General features: G+C 61.5%; 2 protein-coding genes across 4 annotated transcripts; one reads left to right on the forward strand and one right to left on the reverse strand.

Moving 5' to 3' along the window:
• Positions 1 to 132: 132 nt before the first annotated feature.
• C5H11orf94 (chromosome 5 C11orf94 homolog) lies at positions 133 to 2,556 on the forward strand. 2 transcript variants are annotated; one of them, XM_040560152.1, is made up of 4 exons: positions 133 to 993; positions 1,174 to 1,241; positions 1,335 to 1,528; positions 2,438 to 2,556. In XM_040560152.1, the coding sequence occupies exons 1-3, from the start codon at positions 926 to 928 to the stop codon at positions 1,469 to 1,471; spliced, it is 273 nt and encodes a 90-aa protein (XP_040416086.1). In that variant the 5' UTR covers positions 133 to 925; the 3' UTR covers positions 1,472 to 1,528; positions 2,438 to 2,556. The 2 variants fall into 2 exon arrangements, with proteins under 2 accessions (XP_040416086.1, XP_040416085.1); XM_040560151.1 differs by lacking the exon at positions 2,438 to 2,556 and adding an exon at positions 1,763 to 1,902.
• On the reverse strand, positions 1,889 to 16,081 carry MAPK8IP1 (mitogen-activated protein kinase 8 interacting protein 1). 2 transcript variants are annotated; one of them, XM_040560148.1, is made up of 13 exons: positions 15,925 to 16,081; positions 10,849 to 10,954; positions 8,322 to 8,555; positions 7,604 to 7,714; positions 6,873 to 6,954; positions 5,809 to 6,684; positions 5,383 to 5,458; positions 4,821 to 4,993; positions 4,526 to 4,635; positions 4,310 to 4,429; positions 3,670 to 3,740; positions 3,291 to 3,389; positions 1,889 to 2,912 (listed from the first exon to the last, which is right to left on the reverse strand). In XM_040560148.1, the coding sequence occupies exons 1-13, from the start codon at positions 16,008 to 16,010 to the stop codon at positions 2,840 to 2,842; spliced, it is 2,217 nt and encodes a 738-aa protein (XP_040416082.1). In that variant the 5' UTR covers positions 16,011 to 16,081; the 3' UTR covers positions 1,889 to 2,839. The 2 variants fall into 2 exon arrangements, with proteins under 2 accessions (XP_040416082.1, XP_040416083.1); XM_040560149.1 differs by lacking the exon at positions 7,604 to 7,714.
• Between the last annotated feature and the right edge of the window lie 2,123 nt (positions 16,082 to 18,204).

Here is an 18,204-nt window from a genome sequence, read left to right on the forward strand (position 1 = left end):
GAGCTGAAGGACCTCCTTTCCCTTGCTTGACAGGGATTCCCTTGTGTCTTCTGAGTCTGGTTGCCAGCAGGTCTGTCCCTATCAGAAAGAGCAGCTTTTGCAGTTGTCTACTCAGGGATGTGCTTTCTGTTTTAATATCCTCTCTTAGAGGCTTTTTGCTCTGGCCTGTATGCTCAGCTATGACTATCTGTAACTCCAGGTGCCTGCTTCAGCCCCCAGTTTCCTGACACAGTTTGCAGGATGCTGTGCTAGCACCTAACATGCTAAAAGGGTTTGCAGAATGGCTGCCAGCCAGTGCTCAGGGGGTTGGCCAAGGGCAGAGAAGAGAACTGGAGAGATTAATTCAGCAAATACTGCTGTGCAGCACTTAATAAAGGGTCCAGCTGAGGCTTAGGCAGCTATGGCCATCTTCTGTATCTGCTCTGGTAGTTCAGGGACATGTGAGCCATCAGTTTGGTCTGTCAGCTGCCGTGGGCTGCTCCCTCGGGCAGAACAAGGGGCAGCCAGCCTCTGGCACTGGGCTGCCCCCTGAGCAGCCTGCCTCCTGCCAGCGGTGCCGCCTGGGCCTGGCCAGCAGTAAGCTGGCCTTGTGGGTGAGGGAGGTGTTCCTCCCTGGGCCATCCTCAGGGGGCTGGCAGGATGCAGGGCTCGCAGCCCTCTTGCCTCAGCAGCTGCGATGGGGTGTGGGGGGCGCAGCAGCAAGGGGACCCCGGGGCCTGTCAGCGCCTAGCGGCCGTGTTGCCACCTCAGCTGGCAGCGTGGAAAAGTGACTTGAGCAGCTCCATCCATTTGGGCTTCTAACAAGGAGGATGCTGAAGAAGGTAAAGCCTGGAAGGTAGAGGAGTGAGAAGGTCTGGGGCCACCTGGGTGGCTCCTCTGTGACCTCGCTGCGGAACCTGACAGGGGTGGGTGACAGGGCTCAGCCATGCGGTGCTGGCTCCTGCTGCTCGCCCAGCTGCTGGCGGCTGTGCTCCCTCTGCCCCTGCGCCAGAGGTGAGGGCATTTCTCCTCCTCTCCCCCCTGTCCCGGTACCTGCAGTGGTGCCGCAGGGGCTGGGTGCCCCTTCTGCAACCCCAGTGCTCCTGGAGCAGGCCTAGGCTGCTGTTGGTGGTGCTGATGCAGGTGAGTGGAGGAGGGCTCCGGCTCACTCCCACCTCTGGGTTTCTTCCACAGCTACTCAGTCCCTGAGGACTTCTCTGCCCTCCTGGAGCTCCCACAGCAGCACTTTGGCCTGGTGGATGGTACAGCTCTTCCCCCAGCCCCCTCCCGTGCACTCACCCCTCCAGGGAAGGCAAGGACAGCTCCCTGGCCCTCACCCCACTGCCTACCCACAGATTACGGCATTAAACCAAAGCAACCTCGCTTCAGGACCCGGGCAGCCCGGGAGCGGCCTGCAGGACTGCGCAGAGCTGGAAAAACCAAGCGTGATGAGCTTGATTTGTTGGAGTACTACTACGATGCCCACCTGTGACACCCCCCCCCCCCCCCCGCTCGGCCCTATACTCCTGCAGGACAGCAGGGCACACAGGTAGGTGTGGGGGGCAGGAACAGGGGTCTCCAGCCATACCTCAGGGGATGTGTGGCTAGAGGAGCTGGGGCTGCTCAGCCTGAAGCAGAGAAGGCTGAGATGGGATGTTATTGCTGTCTTCAACTACATAATGGCAACTATAGAGATAACAGAGCCAGAGTTCTCCTGGTAGTGTAAATGGAAAGGCAAGAGGTAAGTTATCCCACAACCACACAGTGGTCTCTGGCCTCCAAGGTCTGCAACCGGGGCTCTCGGAGGAAACCTGAGGTACTCGAGCACCTCCTGCACCCCCAAAGGAAGGGGGAATCCAGGGCCCAAACCTACCGCTGTGGGACACAAAGAGCACCACAGCACTGCTCCATGAACCATCATATTTAATAGTTGTTGCCATCACAGCAGATCCAGCTGAAGCACGGAGACCGCTGTCTGCAGGGACCAGGAAAGGTTGTTGTTGTTGTTGTTGTTGTTTTTAACCTCCCTGGAGATGTGTGCGGCTCCCTGCAGGCTTTAGCGCTTCCCTGCTCCGCTTCTGGCAGGCACCCTGGTCTGCACGGGGCTGAGACCCACCATGGTGGGGTGGCTCAGCCCTGCCCCTGCCACCTGCGGCTGGAGGGGAGAGGGGACAGGGGCAGAGAAACGCTTCCCTCCCCATGGTGTGGTCACTGCAGAGGTACAGGGGCCTCTTTCTCACCAGGGTATGGATATAAGGGAGGAGGGATGGGGGCAGAGGCAGGGGTGAGCTGTCTCAGCTCATCCTTTCGCTGGCACTCAAAGCAGAGCCACTGGGCTCTGTCCTCCCCGCCCAGCAGCCTTGTCCCCAGGGCCTGGCAGGGAAGCGATGTCCCCTCCCCAGGCAGGAGCTCTCACGTGGTTCTTGTTGGCTGTAGCTGCTGTGTCTTCATCCTGCAGGAGTCCGACTCTGCCACTGCGTTAAAAGTCACCCCCGGGGGGTGTGACGGGAAGCTGGGCCACGGTCACAGGGAGGAGATGCTGGCACCCCAGCCTGCAGCAGGGAAGGGCTGGAGCAGGCTGCTGCCCGCCCCTCCAGCACTCACAGGCAGGGCACCCCGTGGGCACTTCTCCAATAGAATAAACTAAATATTTTGTACAATAAACACGATTTGTCCAGCCCTCCCCCCTCCCGTCCCCCCAGCCCCAGCCCGAGGAAGGGGAGCCACGAAAGGAGGCAGCTCGGTGCCCCGGGGAGCCGTTCCCTGGGCCCGTTCCTCCTCTGGTCTCAAAGCAGCTCTTGTCCATGCACAATGGGGAAGGGGCGAGCCTTGGCTGTGCAGCAGGCGCCCGTGCCAGCCCCTACTCCAGGTAGATGTCCTCTGTGGGGCACGTGTACTCCACATACTCCTTGTAGAATTGCTGAAAAGCTCTCCTGCAACACAGCATGGAGCAGAGCTCAGCTGCGCCCTCCCCGAGGCACTTACAGAGCCTGTTTTGCTCCCCTTCTCGCCCTTGCTGTCAGGTCAAACCCCGTCTGGCCCCAGGAACCTCATGCATTAGCACCCAGGGGCACCGCTGGAGCGAGGTCTCCATCCCAGGGCCGAGCCCCCACACAGCGCATGGCTTTCAGCCATCTGCCTGCAAAGCTTTGCACCGGGATTTGTTCCAGCGCTGTCAGGAACACGCTGCCCGCAGCAGCGTCAGCCCTGGCTCTGGCCCCAGTCCCCTCGCTGTAGGGAAGAGGAGCCAGGTGCTGCTCCTCCTGTCTACCAGGAGGGAGCACCTTCCTCCCGCCCCAGCCAGGACTCACCCTACGGACTCCGCGAGCGGCTTTGTGGACTCCTCCGAGACGAAGACATGGCAGGCAAATCTGTGGTCAGCAGGGTGCTTGGTGATGAACCCAAAATATCTGAGGGCAGAGAGAGTGGGTGAGAATGGACTGTCAGGCAGGAACAAGTACCCCCAGTGCCCAATTTTGGCAAAGGGGGTCCCAAACCCCAGTGGCCACCAGCTCCCCTGTCCCAGGCCCAGGTCTGGGATGTGAAACCCATCCAGAGGATGCTCCTCACATGAAGCTGTGGCTTACAGGGGAAGGGTAGCTCTCAGGATGGGGATGCTGGAGGCAGGAAGGCAGCGAAGCCGCCATGCATTGAGGCACTGAGAGCTGCCCCGCACCTCGCGCTACTCACTTGTTGTTCTTTGGATGGTATCCACAAAAGGAAATGTTCTTCAGCTGGAAAAAATGGCTACACTTGTTTACCTGGGGGGGACAGAGAAAAGACTTGTCAACACGCCTCCCCACCTGCCCTGCGGGGCAGCTGGTCTCCAACCCTGGAAATAGGAGCTCAGGCTGAGCTCAGCTCTCCACCAAGGTACCCATGGCCATGGACTAATCCAGAACCCCGTCCAAAGGCAAGGTTTCCAAAAGGCTTGCTGTGAAGGCTTCGCTTGCCTCCACACAGCATCTTGCTAGGCTACTTATGGAGAACACTTATCAGCAGCCTGCAATGCCCAGCTAAAGAGATTACGGGGCAGATCTGGAGGACGCCACTCAAAATAGTAGCAGAAAGGTTTAGGAGCAGCTGACGGATTACGGGTGCAGCTCAGCTTGCAGCATCCCAGCACAACAACGCGCTTGGCAGCTGTGAGGGCACCATTCTGTGGTACGGCCCAAAACTGGAGTCCCACCAGGCTTGGGGGGCCCTGATGGTGGGCCTACAACCCTTTGGATGGAGTTTCTCATGGAACAAGGAGCTCATTTGGGTGGAGACCCTTAATTCCCAAGCTAAGAGCAGCAAGTAGGGAAGGGATGAGATGAGTGGGTACTACCTTGCTGTGCTCCTTGGAGTCATCAGATTTCACAGCAATCTTGACCCCACGCACGCTGATCTCCAGGACACAGCTGGAGGGTGGGTTAAAGTGCACGGTAAGGCGGCGCGTGGTGGCAATCTGCGGGGAGACAGAGACACAAAGGCCTGGCACTCATGGGCAGCACGTGAGGACGGCTCGCCCCTTGCAGGGGCTCAGCCCAGGGTGGGACACTACCTTCTGCATGGCTGCGCACAGCACGTCGTTGCCCTTGTGATAGGGAACCTGCACCGAGCCGAGGAACTTCACCCGAAACTGGTCCATCCAGTCACTGTTCTTGGCCAGAGCTGGAAGACAGAGCACGTGGCGGGGATCATCTCTGACGGCCTTGGCCATGCTCCCACAGCTGCACAGTTCCCTGCCGAGCATCAGGTACAAGCCCCCACCACCACCGGCTGGAGCCACCCCATCATTCCTTGCCTGGATGGGCAAGAGATGAGCAACATCACCGACCATCACAGGGGCTTGGTACCTGTTATGTGGTCTGGGTCCTTGGTGACTTCAATAGCGTAGTAGGCAGGAAAAATGCCCCGGTCGCCTGTCCGCATGTTGTAGGCCTCGTACCAGTAATCCTCCGCCTGCACCTCCACCAGCAAGGGGTCGTCCACCTCCAGCTCCAGCTCGTCCGCGTGGCGAGGCACGAACCTGGGCAGGGAGTCACTGGCACCCGGCCGCTCTGGTGGGCTGCTTACCCACAGGCTGCTGGGACGGGGGCAACGTGGGACCCGCGGCCAGCACGGGTGGGCAGCAAGTGTAATTCACCAAGATCTGGGATGCTGAATGGAGATCTGAGTGGATTTAGGCTCAAAGGGCAGCAGGACCCTGGTACGCACACAGGGTTATCTATCCCCTCAGGCATCCCTCACGTGGCTCCCCAGAGAGGTCCTGAGTGCCCTGGGGGGGGTCTCTCACCCCTGGGCAGGTATTGCCCAGCCAGCGCCTGAGCTGAGGACAACAGCTTGGCCCCCAGGCTCCCCATGTTGGAAGCAGCATGGTTTGGGTGGGGACGGCCTTGGGACACTGCCCACACTCACCTGAAGACAGCGCGGTGGGTCTGCTCCTGCTCCTCGCCGTTGATCATGCAGGAGAACAACCCGAAGGACTCGGCACCTGGGGAAGAAGGTAGAGGGGCACGTTGCAGCTCTGAGGGTCAGCACCACCACAGGTAGAAGGACACAGCCCTTGCTCATGCCTCGTGGCTTTAACTCAGGCAAAAAAACAGCTTGAAATGCCCCCAGCTGTGTGAGCCTGCAGCTCAAGAGGCTTTTCCAGCCCCTCCATACCCCTTGGCCACAAGGGAAGAAGTCCCAGACTGTGGAGCCAGCACCTGCTGGAGCTTCTCCATTTTGCTGGAGGCCCTGCAGGGCACCCTGGACCAGGCAAGCTTATACCAGGGACCTTCAGGGCTGCCTGGGGACACAAACCCCCCCACACACCTCCTCCCTCTGCCCAGCACTCACTGGAGGAGCGTGTCCGGCCACTCATGAAGACATTGAGGAACTTCTTGGAGAAGTGGATGTCCGCCTCGGGCGTCGAGTCCTCAGAGAGGCAGACCGAGTCGCGTTTCAGCGCGTCCTCCTCGTACTCCTCGCCGATGGCCGACTCGTAGGGCGAGGAGACACAGTTGTCGTAGACGGTGGCTGAGTCGCTCTCGTCGCTGTAGCCCGAGTAGCACTGCTTGAGGCTGACCAGCTCCAGCTGCACGTTCTCATCCACCACCAGAGTGTACTTGACCGAGTCGTAGGAGAGGGCGCTGGTGTCCGAACTCACCGACGCTCTCTGAAGGTTGTGGCCCGGCCGGTAGCCACTGCTCCCACCCACACAGGAGGCCCGGGGCAGGCTCGTCTTGTCAGGGGAGGACATATAGTCCAGCACCTCGTCCTCCTCGCTGATGGAGGGGTTGGTTTTCCCTGCCAAGGCGGAATAGCTGGAGGTGTCGATGTCAGAGCTGATGGACATGCGGTTCTCGCTGGACTGGGACAGGAACGGCTTTTCGGTCTCCAGTGGGTCTGAGTTCTTCTGCACGGGCGTCAGGTAGATCTCCTCCGTGGCCTCCAGCCTCACGTCCGTCTGGTAGCGGATGCGGTCCCGGTGGGCCTCGGGGCCCCTCGTCGTCACCACCACCACGCTGGCTCCGTGGGGCGGGGGCCTGCTGGTGGCCTGGTGCTTCTCGGGGGGCCGGGACGAGGCGACGCAGGTGGGCGCCATCTGGGTGGCTGCTGTGCGCCGGCACGGGCTCTCCGTGGACGTGCCCCGGTCTTTGGTGGAGGTTGTGCTGTTTTGGTGATTGACCTCATCACTCAGGCAAACGTGGTCGTGGGGAGGGGTCTGCTCACCTGCGGGGAGGAGAGCAGCGTTGGTGTTCCCACCGACGGGGATGCTCCAGACTGAAACTGGACATGCGCCAACTGGGGACATTTTTCCCCAACCTCCAGCACTGCTCGCCCCATGCTCCAGGCCGGGGATCAACTCCCAGGAGCCACCAAAGGGTGCGAGGCCCCTGGCCACCAGCCCCCCGACTCACCCGTTTTCAGAGGGGACGACGACCGGGACACCCGCTCCTGCCAACTGTGCTTTTTCCCCAGGGAGTTGTTATTCAGGGTGTCCTGGGGAGGAGAACAAAGCCGCCTTGTCACCCGGGCAGTAAACAGCACGTGGCAGCTGTCCCTCCCCATCCCACAGCGATGCACGGCGGCCGGGGCCGTCACGGTCCCTGGGCGCTGACTGGGATCGCCCGAGCGCTTCCCCACGGTGCCCGTGCCCGTCCCTGGGTGCAGCCCACCCGCCTGGGCACGCTTTGCTCCCAGGCTTTGCAGGCAGCTCTGGGGCACAGCGCGGGTATTTCTCCCCCAGCAGCAGCGGCGTTTTCCACGCTGTTAGTTTTTGCTCAAGCACCAAGCTTGGGACTCTCGGGGTTTTCTCCTGCAGCCATCACCATCAGCACGGGAGCTGCCCTGCTTGCTTTGCTTCCCCACCAACACAAAGAAAGCCTCTGTCCTGAAGACCACCAAGATTTGTGGGATCCCCAGCGCCCTGTCCTGTCCTTGGGGCACACACACGGGCTCCATGTGCCCATCCCTGCTCACTCCGGGCTCCCGCTGCCAGCCACATCAGACCCTGTGCTGCAAAGCTCCTGTTCCCCATGTCCTCACCTCAGGTCATGCCCGTGGCTCCCAGCGTGGCCCCACACCCTCCCCCTCCCCAGCCCACCATCTATGCACCACACACACACACACGCCACCCCCCCAAAAATACCTCTCCGCAGGTCTGGACACTGGTTGGGACCAACTGCCCGGGGGGTGCCTTTGCTGTCCCCGTCCCCCCAGCTGGATGTGGCTCCCACGTGCCACCGGCTCCTCGGGGTCCCTGCGCAGGGTGGGACAAGGCTGCCTGCTGTCCCCTTGTCCATTATGCTCCAGCCAGCTCCCCCCGCCTCCCCATCCCTGCTGCCTTTGTCCCCGGTGCCAGCTGCCCTGCGGGCATTGTCCTGGCTCAGTGCCTTCCTCCTCCTCCTCCTCCTCCTCCCACCCATGGCCTCAGGCAGAGAGCTGGCATCAGCTGCCTGTGCCGGGCTGGTGACACCCAGCTCCAACTACTCCCCATCTGTCACCCACGGGGACACCTGCCTCTCGCTTTGCTCTCCTCAGCTGCGCGTCACCGCCACGAAAATCCTCCTACTTGGCAAGGGAAGCCACTGCCGAAGGCAGGAGGAAGGCAAAAATAGCCCTGCGCGCAGCGGCACACCTTGCGCGGGTTTGCAAAGTTTGCAGGAGGGATGGGGCTCGGGGAGGCCAGCTCAGAGGGGCAGCATGCAGGGCACCTAAACATCACCCCTCATGGGGACGGCAGCGTCTGGGAAAACCCTCCATGCAAAAGCAGGGGGGAAAAAGCTCAGGGGGCAAAAGCTGAGGGGCAAAAGCCAGGGGGAAAAAGCCCCCAAACCCCCTCCCACCCCCCCCGGGCCAGTTCTCACCTGGCTGCGAGGCACCTGCGGGAAGAGGTTGAGCGTGGTGGGTCGCTTGGGCCGGTAGCTCTCGGTGCTGGCGGGCTGGGGGGCTTTCTGCAGCGGCTGGGGCTCCGTCTGCTCCTCGGCCGGCGCATCCCCGGTGGCGTCGATGAGGTCGAGCTGCAGCATCTCGGCCTGCAGCCGGCTGCCCTCCCCGCCGCCCGCCGCCCGCGCCGCGCCGCCTGCCCGGCTCACACAGCCCTGCCGGGATTAGCGGCTAGGTCAGGAGACTGGGAGGGCCAGAGGACGGCCGTGCCAGTTGGCCTCAGCCTTTTAAAGCAGCAGGGGATGGCGCATCCCACCCCACGTGCCCATCGCCGTGGCTGCCGGCCTTCCCTCCCTCCTTCCGCTACAGCGTAGGGGGACTTGGTCCTAACCTGCCTCCCCGGCACCCCGCAGGAGCGCTGACCCCAGCACCAAACCGAAGGCAGGATTTCCAGCCTCAGCCCGGCCAGTTTGCCCCCTCTGCTCGCCCCCTCCGGACCACCAAGGCTTTCAGTGGTCATCGCCTTCATTTTTTACGCTGGCCTAACACAAAGATTTCAGTGGTTCCCGTGGCAGATGCCACCGGTTGTGGCAAATCACCTGGATTTTAACAAGGAAACAGAGGCACGGGAGAAGAGCTGGGGGAATATGCCAGCTAAATTGGTGAGACCTAGCTAAGGTAGGCGTATTCGAGTCAGCTGGTGACATTCTGCCTAGACTGCTAACGATGCTGCCTCGGCAATCCTGTAGCTGTGGCAATCACTCGGAGAACTCAGAGGAGGAAAAGTCCCAGAAGGACGCAGAAAAGCAAAACAGTGCCTGTTTTTGAGGAACGTACACCCTGGGAGTGAAGCGCCATTCAGGATTCAGTAGCTGAGAGGGAACTACAACCACTGCAGGTACGTGTTAATGGACTGGCACACGGCGGATGCTGCTTGTTTCCCTCATGTGGAAAAGCCTTGAGGCCTGGCACAGCCCGAAGGCTGGCGGTGGGGAAGAGGGGCAGGATCTGAGGAAAGTTTTGCAAAGCCACCCGGAGGAAGCAGCCGCCTTTCTGCTGCATCCCAGCCCCGCTTTGCTCCCCGCCTGCCCAGGCACTGGGTCCCTGGCACAGTGCCGCTGCTGGCATCACCCCTCCGGGGCAGGTGTTTGCAGTCGGTCCAGGTCACACTGAGCCAGGGGTGGTAACGAGAGGAAGCCCGGCATTTCCAGGAGCCTTATTGTGCTGTAAAATCAAAGTGACTGTTTCCCCACGTCTGTATCTTTGTGGCTGGTTCAAGCCTTTTCGTGCATCTGGATCAGGATCAGCCCATGCGGGTTTAATGCAGGCGTATCCCTGCTCTTTTCCCTCGGGCACTCCTCCTCTCACTCTCCAGTATTTCCAAGAAGGGTATTTTTTTTTCTATTTCTTGTTCCTGCATTAAACAGTTTCAGCAGCTCCCGGAACACGAATGATGCAACAAGCCTTCGGTAGCTGCAGCCTGCTTTCACCAGGACCCACCTTGCTGAATTTGGGAATAAGCTGCCCTGTGTTTAAAAGCAAGCAAACCGAGGCCAAACCCAAAGCCAGGGCCTTGCACTTGTGCCACCATGACCCACGTTGCTGCACCCAACCTCCTTGCCGGAGCCAGCCACACTTTGCAAGCTGTGTGCCTGAGCCACTATTTCTGGAGAGCTGCTAAAATAGCCCGTGATGAAGTCATCATTGTTTTCCCAGGACCAAAAAAAAAAATACAACAAAAAAAAAAACCACCAACCCCCTCCTCTGTCAAGGTATCGCCCTTTGCAATGTCATTTTGCTGCTGGGCATCTTTGCCCGCCCAGACCCCAGGTCCCCCAACCAGCAGCCGCCTTCTCCAGACTCTCCCGGCTCCAGGGGGGGAATTTTGGCACCTGCCCAGCCCTCAGGAGCTCCCTCTGCTCAAGGCTTCAGTTTGGCTCCTGCCCTCAGCCAGGGCCGCGTCCCCACGGGATGCAGCCAGCACTCACGTGCCGGGGTTATTCCCGGTTTCCCAGCCTCCGCGCCGTGCACGTGGCCAGACCCAGCCAAAACACTCCCCCCGGGCCTGGCTGCTTCACCAGACACATCCTGCAAGCTCTCGTCTCGCGGGAGCCATCGCCATCAGGCCTGAGAGCTCCCTGGCTCTCACCGCTGACATTTCAGGCTGAAAAGACCCTCTCGCAGCCACTGCTTTCAGTTCTGCTCCTCGGGCAATCCTCCACATCCCGTCTAAACCATCTGTATGTATTTTTAGCAGCTGCTTTTTTCTGAGCACGGTCGGCTCCCCTGTTTAGGAACAGCTCGCCTCCGCCTCGCGCCCCAGCAGGCTCAGTACGCCCAGCAGCAGGCACCGGGCAGGGCATGGGGCTCAGTGCTGGTGCCCCAGCAGCCTCCTCCTGCCCTGGGATGGCCCCAAATCAGAGGCTGCAGGAGGCCACCAGCGCCTCCCTGACCACAGCCCGCATCAAACACATGGACACAATGCAGTATCCCATCCCATGTGCTTACCCGGGCGGCCAGGCTCTCCTTGCAGTGCAGGCTGATGCCACACTCATCGGTGATCTCGGAGAGGTCTTCATCCTCAAACTCCTCGAGGCTGATGTCGTGGGTGAGCCTGGAGGGAGCGGAGACCGCGGTCATGCACTGCACGTGCAAGGGGCAGGAGGGCACACCCAAACAGGGCCACCAACACCAATTCTGGGACCGCCATCAGCATCTCTGGGCCCACCAACACCAGCCCTGGGCCCACCATCACCATCTCTAGGCCCAGCAGGGCAAGCACCAGGGTCATGGGGAGGGAAGGGCCTGGTGGGGCACGGCTGGAGGATGGACCTGCTGGGGCATGTGATCACATCAAGACCTGCAGACCTTGCACACACCACAAACCTGCTGGCCGTGGCATGAGCAGCACGTGAGCCTCACAGACAGGCTGGAAGGGGTGTCCCAGCCCAGGTGCTGCCTGCAGTACAGAGGGCAGCGAGTTCCCTCTGTGCCAAATTCCCTCCCCGGGGTGGCTGCAGCATCCCTGCATCCATCGGCACCGCTCACCGCCCCGATGAGCCCTTTATGGCTCCTTTATGGCTCCCTCATGGCTGTCAGCCCCACAGGCTCATTACTTCCCTTTGGAAAGTTTGCAGAGATTTCCTTTTAGTGGCTGGAAATGTGCTGACTACCCAGCTCCTCGCGTGCTCGCTTGCATCCCCGGGGAGCTCCTGGCTCCCGTGCATTAAAACATTTCTACGTGGTGCTACCGCAACGCTCCTCGTGCCTGTTCATTACTGGGGTGGGAAACACAAGAGCCCAGCCCAAAAGTCCTCTGCCAGCCATGGGTGGCATGCGGTGGAGGCGTCCCTACAGGAGATGAAGCAGGGCCACACTGGGAGGAGTCCCACGTGCCCTACTGCTGCTGCCTGCAGGAGGGGAGGAAACGCAGAGCAGGATGCTCACAGCGAAACCCTCAAAGCCTGGATCGATTTCTTCTCCGGTTACACAGGTCGCCAGGGCCGGGCACCATCAGCCCCTTCCCTCTGTCCACCGAGGCGTGGAAGCACAGTGAGGAGCCATGGGTCACAGCACAGGACTGGGCACAGCCCTGCCTCGGGGACGGAGATGCTGCGTGGGCATCCAGCACCATCCCTGCCTGCATCCAGCAGCAGAAGAGGTGACCCCCCACACACGCCAGCCCTTTTATCTCCACGCCGCATGTTGGCAGCTCCCTCCTCTCGCCCTGCTGAAAAATCCTGCCGGACACGCACATTCCCGCGCCCACGGCGGCCCCATTTGCTGCACGTCTCCCTGCACAGCCAGGAAAACTTTGGGCTCCGCTCGCTGCCAAGTTTGCTGCTGTCCTGCGGCAGCACCGGTGCAAGAGGGCGATGTGCCCACAGTCGAGGGGCTGTCACTCGTCCCCATGCACACCCCTGGGGACAGCCCCCCCGCCCCCATGCCCAGTCGGTCCCTTACCATTTCTCCCACTGGTCTTCCAGCCAGCTCTCTTCAGCGCTCGACTCCATGCTCAGGGGCAACTGCATCGAGGAGGACCCCCCCTTCCCTGGGGCACGCACTCCCACCCCGAGACAGACCCCGGCTTGGGGTCAGTTGTTGGCGGGGGGATGCTGAGCGCTGGGCACCCACTGCCCCAGTGCAGCCCGTGGCTGCCGGCGCTGCTCTGTCTCCTCACTGCGCAACCTGGGCAAGCTCATTAAAAATAGATGGAATCAGCTGTCCTGGAGGGGGAGAAAAATAAAAAAATAGCCTCCCCAGCTGAGCCGGTGCCAAGTCCCTGCTCTCTGCCGGGGATGCTGACTGCCTCTGCCTGCCAGCCAGCCAGCCCGGCTCCTGGTAGCACTCCAGCGGCCGGTCCCCAGCACCTGCAGCAGGGCATCTGGTTACCCCGGCTCCTTCTCCTGCCCTTGCACCATCGCTGGCTGAGACAGGGAGGAACAGAAGAGTCCCATTAGGGCCCTGTCACAGTGATGGGACGCCTTCCTGTAGAGCACCGGGGCTTTCTTTTGGCTTCACGCCGCTGGAGTGGGGTCAGCTTTCTGCCCCCGCGGCCCTGCTGCCGCCTCAGCCAGCCCTGAGCCACGTGGGACACACTGCCGAGCTCCTCTGCCGCCGGCTGCTGCTCCCCTGGTTTGGTGCCGCTGGCAGGTTTCACTTGTGACGCCGTATTTGGTGTCTCTCGGCTCCCTTACAACAGTATCCCAGGCTCCATCTTCCCTACCAGCTCTGCCTGGAGGCATCTGCTCTGTTCAAAACCTCCTGGTTCAATGGAATGAATAAAGAAATCTATCTCCGCGTTGCTGCTGCCCTTTCCTCCTCTCACATGGATGCTCCAGGACTTGCTAGGGGAGGCAAGGAGGGCTCTCCTTCAACCCCCTGCCCCTCCGTGCCGGGAACACCCCTGCCTTTCTCTCCTGCTCCTCAAAGAAGCTAGGAATACCAGCAACAAGCAGCAGCTATGACTCCCATCAGCTCTATCATGGTCCACAAAAGCTCAAGCAGGCCCTACAGGGACATTTGGGCCAACTTTCCCCTGAGTGCTAGCAGGAGAAGCGTGGGTACCACCTGTGTGCCACTGCAGGAAGGTGTGGGGCTCTTCAGGGAGGCTGGCACGAGGCTAAGCAAAGCCCCGAGGCCAACAAGGACAGCACCCCTGCCAGAGGACACCTCTCAACCCCCCGACAATGCTGGCATCCCCCAGCTGCCACCCAAAAACAGCGAGTGCACAAGCAGGGGCAGCCCCTGCCTGCAGGGTTTGGCTGTAGGAGCAGGGACCAGGCATAGGGCTTGGCTCCAGGGAGGGTTGGGGTCAGAGGCTCCACAATGGGGCCTATCCAGGACAACACAGCACAGCGGGTGCTCCAGCGAACCCATCTGCTGGGGCTCCCTCAGAACCAGACCAACCTTTGGTCCCCCATCACAAAAAGCAGGGTCACCCACCTCGCTCCCCAACCCAAGGCCTCCACACAGGCTTCCCAGACCCAAAGGCACAAGTCAGGCACACAGACAACCCGTAGCACTGAGGCTGGTCTCTGCCTCAGCATGAAAACACTCCCTTGAGCTTGCCGAGGAGGTGGTAAGGTCTCCATCCTCCAGAGATGCTGTCCCTTGTGGGACATCATGGTTTCCTGCAGGCAGCCAGGCTCCCTGAGGAGCGACACCACAGCTCCTGGCTCCCCTCCTGCAAGGCTCTGCCACCGAGGAATCACGGCAGGCTGGACAGACGGCCAGCTGATGCATTTTCCCCTTGGCCCCACTGGTGCCTGCCCCCACACCGTGCTGGGGCCACCACCACCCTTGGATAGAGCTTGGGGACATGGGATCAACAGGACGGGCGGCCACGGGGCCCTCTACCCAGCTGCGCCCTGGTTGTGCTGCCCCCCAAGCTGGGCACAGCCCCAGACATGAGGCTTTCGGAGGCCAGCATGGAGGAGGGGCAAGAAGAACGTTTTTGGTGCTGGCTCCTAAAATGCTGTTGCTGTTCTCATGGTGAGCAGCCACCTCCAGAGCCCTCCCGCCTGCAGGTCTCACCTCACCACTCTCTGCCCCTTCTCAGACCGCTCCAAACCACCAGCAGCCATGGGGACCTGCCAGGCCTCCACTCCCGGCCTCCTCAGGGCTTCAGGGCCAGCCTGTCATGTCACCTGCTGCCCAAGTCCCTCAGGACCCGAGCCACCAGCTCACCCCCGCTTAGGCCGTGCAGCACCTTGTGGGGGGTGGCGGCTGGAAGGGCAGGAGCCCCCCCACACACACAGCACACACACAGGACCGCGCTGCCGACGAGCCCGGCGCTCTCGGCTCCCATCCCCTTCTCAGCACCCGAGCCCCGGCTCCGTGGCGGCCGTTTCCAAGAGGCAGCGTGAGGGCTGGGTGTGCAGGCTTTCCCCAGCCATGTTGCAGCAGCGCCCAGCGGCTCTGGCAGGCAGCGCTGCAATAGCAGGCGGCTGCAGGAGCCGCCCGGCAGAGGGGCTCCGGTGGCAAAGGTCTGCTGGGCCCTTCGGAGGTAAATGGAAAAAAAAAAAAAAAACCACAGCTAGACACAACTGGATGCTTCCTCACAGGGCTCCGCTGGTTCCAGGGCTCAGGGGATGATAACCACTCGGCCACAGCTCCACTGCTCCTCCCCACCTCCAAAATCTCACCACATAACCACCTGGTACTGATCCCCCCTCACCCAGCTCCCACACAACGCCACCGCAGCACCCCCGAGCATAAATCGATGGCTGTAAAGATGTCACAGCCGCCAGAGGCACCCAGCCTGCCCCGCATGGCGAGCGGACGACGCTCCCTTACCCACCAAGCCCCCTTACCCGCCGAGCGCATCCCGTCCCAGAGCTGCTCGCGGGAGGCACCGGCGGGTCCAAATCCCCCGGTCCCTGCAGGCTGGCACCTGCGGCCTTCCCTGGCCTGGCCCTCGCCATCGCACGTCCCCACCAGTGGCCTCGCTGGGCACCGGAGGAGAGGTGTCGCGTCCCCCCTCCCCGTCCCAAATCGATGGGAGCGCTTGGTGTAGCTGCGAGGATCAATCCTGGCACGCTCCCACCTGCTCGCCTGGGGCTCCTGCTTCACGGGGGTGGGGAGGGAAAGGCAGCGCCTGGGATTTCTAGGAAAGGGCTAGAAAAAGGCTCTCCTGGGGGTGGAGAGGGAGGTGAAGCATTGCTATCGGGAAGAGGTGTCTGAAGAGGAGGCAAGACAGGTGAGGAGGCTGGGGGGGGGACAGAGGGGCCAAAAAGGGGCCAAAAGCTGGAGGCTGGAAGGGGCTGAAATGGCAAATGGGAGAGGTATACGGGGCCAGCACAGGTTGGGGGGGGCTGGAGCGGTGCTGGGGGGGTGAGGTGGGGGTTCAGCGATGTATGGGGTGGGGGGGGGCTGAAGGGATGCATGGGGCGAGCTGGGGGGGCTGAAGGATGCGCGGGGAGGATGCAGAAGGGCTGGATGAGGAGGGGGCCGCAGTGGCAGTGCGGGGCTGGGGTGGGGGGGCTGCGGCGGATGGGGAGCGGTGCCCGGGGCCGGGGGGGGGAACGGGGGGAGCTGCGGCCCGGGCAGCCCCGCGGGGGTCCCGGGGGAGGCGGCCGGTACCTGAAATTGGGGGGCGAGGCGAGGTGCAGCCCCAGGAAGGGGGAGGAGGCGGGCGGGGATGCGGCTCCTTTCTCTCGCTCCGCCATTCCGCGGCTCTCCCCATGCAGGCGGAGGGAGGGAGGGCGGGCGGCGGGGAAGGAGGCAGGGAGGGAGGAAGGAGGCTGGAGGGAGGAAGGAGGCTGGAGGGAGGGGATGCCGGCGGGGCCGCCGGGGAGGGACGTACCTGCTGCCGGGGGGGCGGGTGGGGGGCTCCTCCTGTGCCCCCCCCCCGAGCTGCAGGACAGATGCGCCGCTGCTGGACCCCCCCGCACACACAGCCAGCTGTGCCCGCAGCCGCAGGCAGAGCCCCCAGTGTAGGTAATGCTATGGGGCTCCTGCCCAAGGCAAGGGGCACACAGGGTCCCCTACAACAAGTGACAGGGCACCCCTGTCACCGCCACCTCCCCCAGGGTCTGCCCGGGGAGGCAGCACCACCCAGGGCCTTTCCTCTGCCACCAGCCTCCCCCATCCTCAGCCTCGGCAGCCAGGTGTGCCTGGAGCCCGCAGCTAAGTCCCGCTGTGGTTCTGCGCCCCTCGGGGGTCTGGCACCAGCGCTGGCAGCCCCGGAGCAAAGCCCGTGCCCACCAGGGCTGCATGTGTGGCGAAGGTAATTTAAGCAGGGAAATGAACAGATTATACACAGGTTCCACTGGCACAGGTGGAAAAAGGAAGTCCCAAGGCTGCAGGTCACTCCCCAGAACAGGCAGACCCACTCTTGCACCCAGCTGTGGCCCAGGGACCCTGTTGGGTGAGCATTATCCTCTGCCCCCTTTCCCCAGCAGCAGGTTTCTGTGCCTGGCCTCCCCATGCTTTGCAGGCTGCTTTAAAAACCACGCGGGTTGTGGTGTACACAGAAGTGGACAACACCAGTATTTTTAGGTCCTGAGGCTACTACTGTAAATGATCAGGAGAACTTCCCCTATTCCCTGCACGCCTGCTGTGCTCCCAGTTATCACTCATGTCTGTGACAGGCCCGTGTGGATGCGTGGCACTGCCTCAGCAGGTCAAACCTTAAAGACAGAGCAGGTGCCATCAGCATCTCAAGCCACGGGGCTGGCTGCCTTCAAGGCAACGGTATTGCATCTTGGCCAAGGCCCAGGCCGTCAGCTGCTCCTCCAGAGAAGAGCGAGCAGAGCCCTCCGAGGCACACAGCCCTGCTCTCAGCTGGGAGCCTTGGGCTCCTGCCAGCCCAACTCAAAAGAGATGTCACTCCTGGGCCAGCGTGGACACAGGCACACAGCCACCAGGTGACTGTGGTACCCCCAGGGCAGCCTCCCGAGGGGCAGATTGGCCCTGCATAGCTCTGCTCTGGCCTTTCTGCCCACACTACTGCCCTTCACACCCGTCTGCTCACGTGTATCTCAGAGCTCAGGGCCGTGGAGTAGGACCTCTGAAAGCCCCTCTGCAGCTGGTGGGATGCAGCCACCAGCCCTGGCAGGCATTGCTGCTGCCACAAAGGCTCACAGAGCATTGGCTCCCGGGTGCAAGAGGATGATGCCCAGGACTACTCCATGGCTTCAGCCAAGTCCCCTCGCTGCAGCCACCATCCACAGGATGGACACCTCAAGGGGCTGCAGGCTGCCCTGCCTGCAGCGGGAGGGTGCCGGCTGGTCACTGCTCATCACTGCAGTGTCTGACTGCCATAAATAAGGGGCTTGGTAGAAACAGTCAATTTAGTTACATCCTGACTCTCCCCAGACCTTGCATAAAACCCCCCATCATCCTCAGCAACATATATGCATGTACATGCCCTGCAAAATAGAGACCACACTTCTGCCACAGCCAGTGTCTCTGCTCACAAGGCATCTATTGTCTTATGCTTTCAAATTGTCTGACTGAACATCGGGTTCACTTCAGAGCAATTCAGCCCTAAATTAAGCCTGAGGAATGGTTATGTGCTGAGAGGTCTGCCTGCTCCTCTTCCCAGCTGAACCAGCTGGTCTAACCCAAGCTATTCCCTCTCCCCCCCAGGTATGGTTGAGCTCATTTCCACTCTGTCCCAATTCTCTGCCCCTGGCTCCCATTCCTTCATACCCAGGCACAATTTCTACGCCCAAACCTTTCAGCCAGCCCCTCCTGAAGCCACTCCAGCTCCTTTTTTTTGTGAAGACAGAAGAGACTGGAGAATTTCCCCAACCACCAGCACAGGGAGCAGGCAATCACTTACTCTGCTAGAAATCCATGGTTAGCCACTTTACACCTCCGGCCACATCACTGTGATTCCTTCAACAGAGAGAACAG

This window comes from Cygnus olor, chromosome 5 (genome assembly GCF_009769625.2).
Source record: "Cygnus olor isolate bCygOlo1 chromosome 5, bCygOlo1.pri.v2, whole genome shotgun sequence".
NCBI lineage: Eukaryota > Metazoa > Chordata > Aves > Anseriformes > Anatidae > Cygnus > Cygnus olor.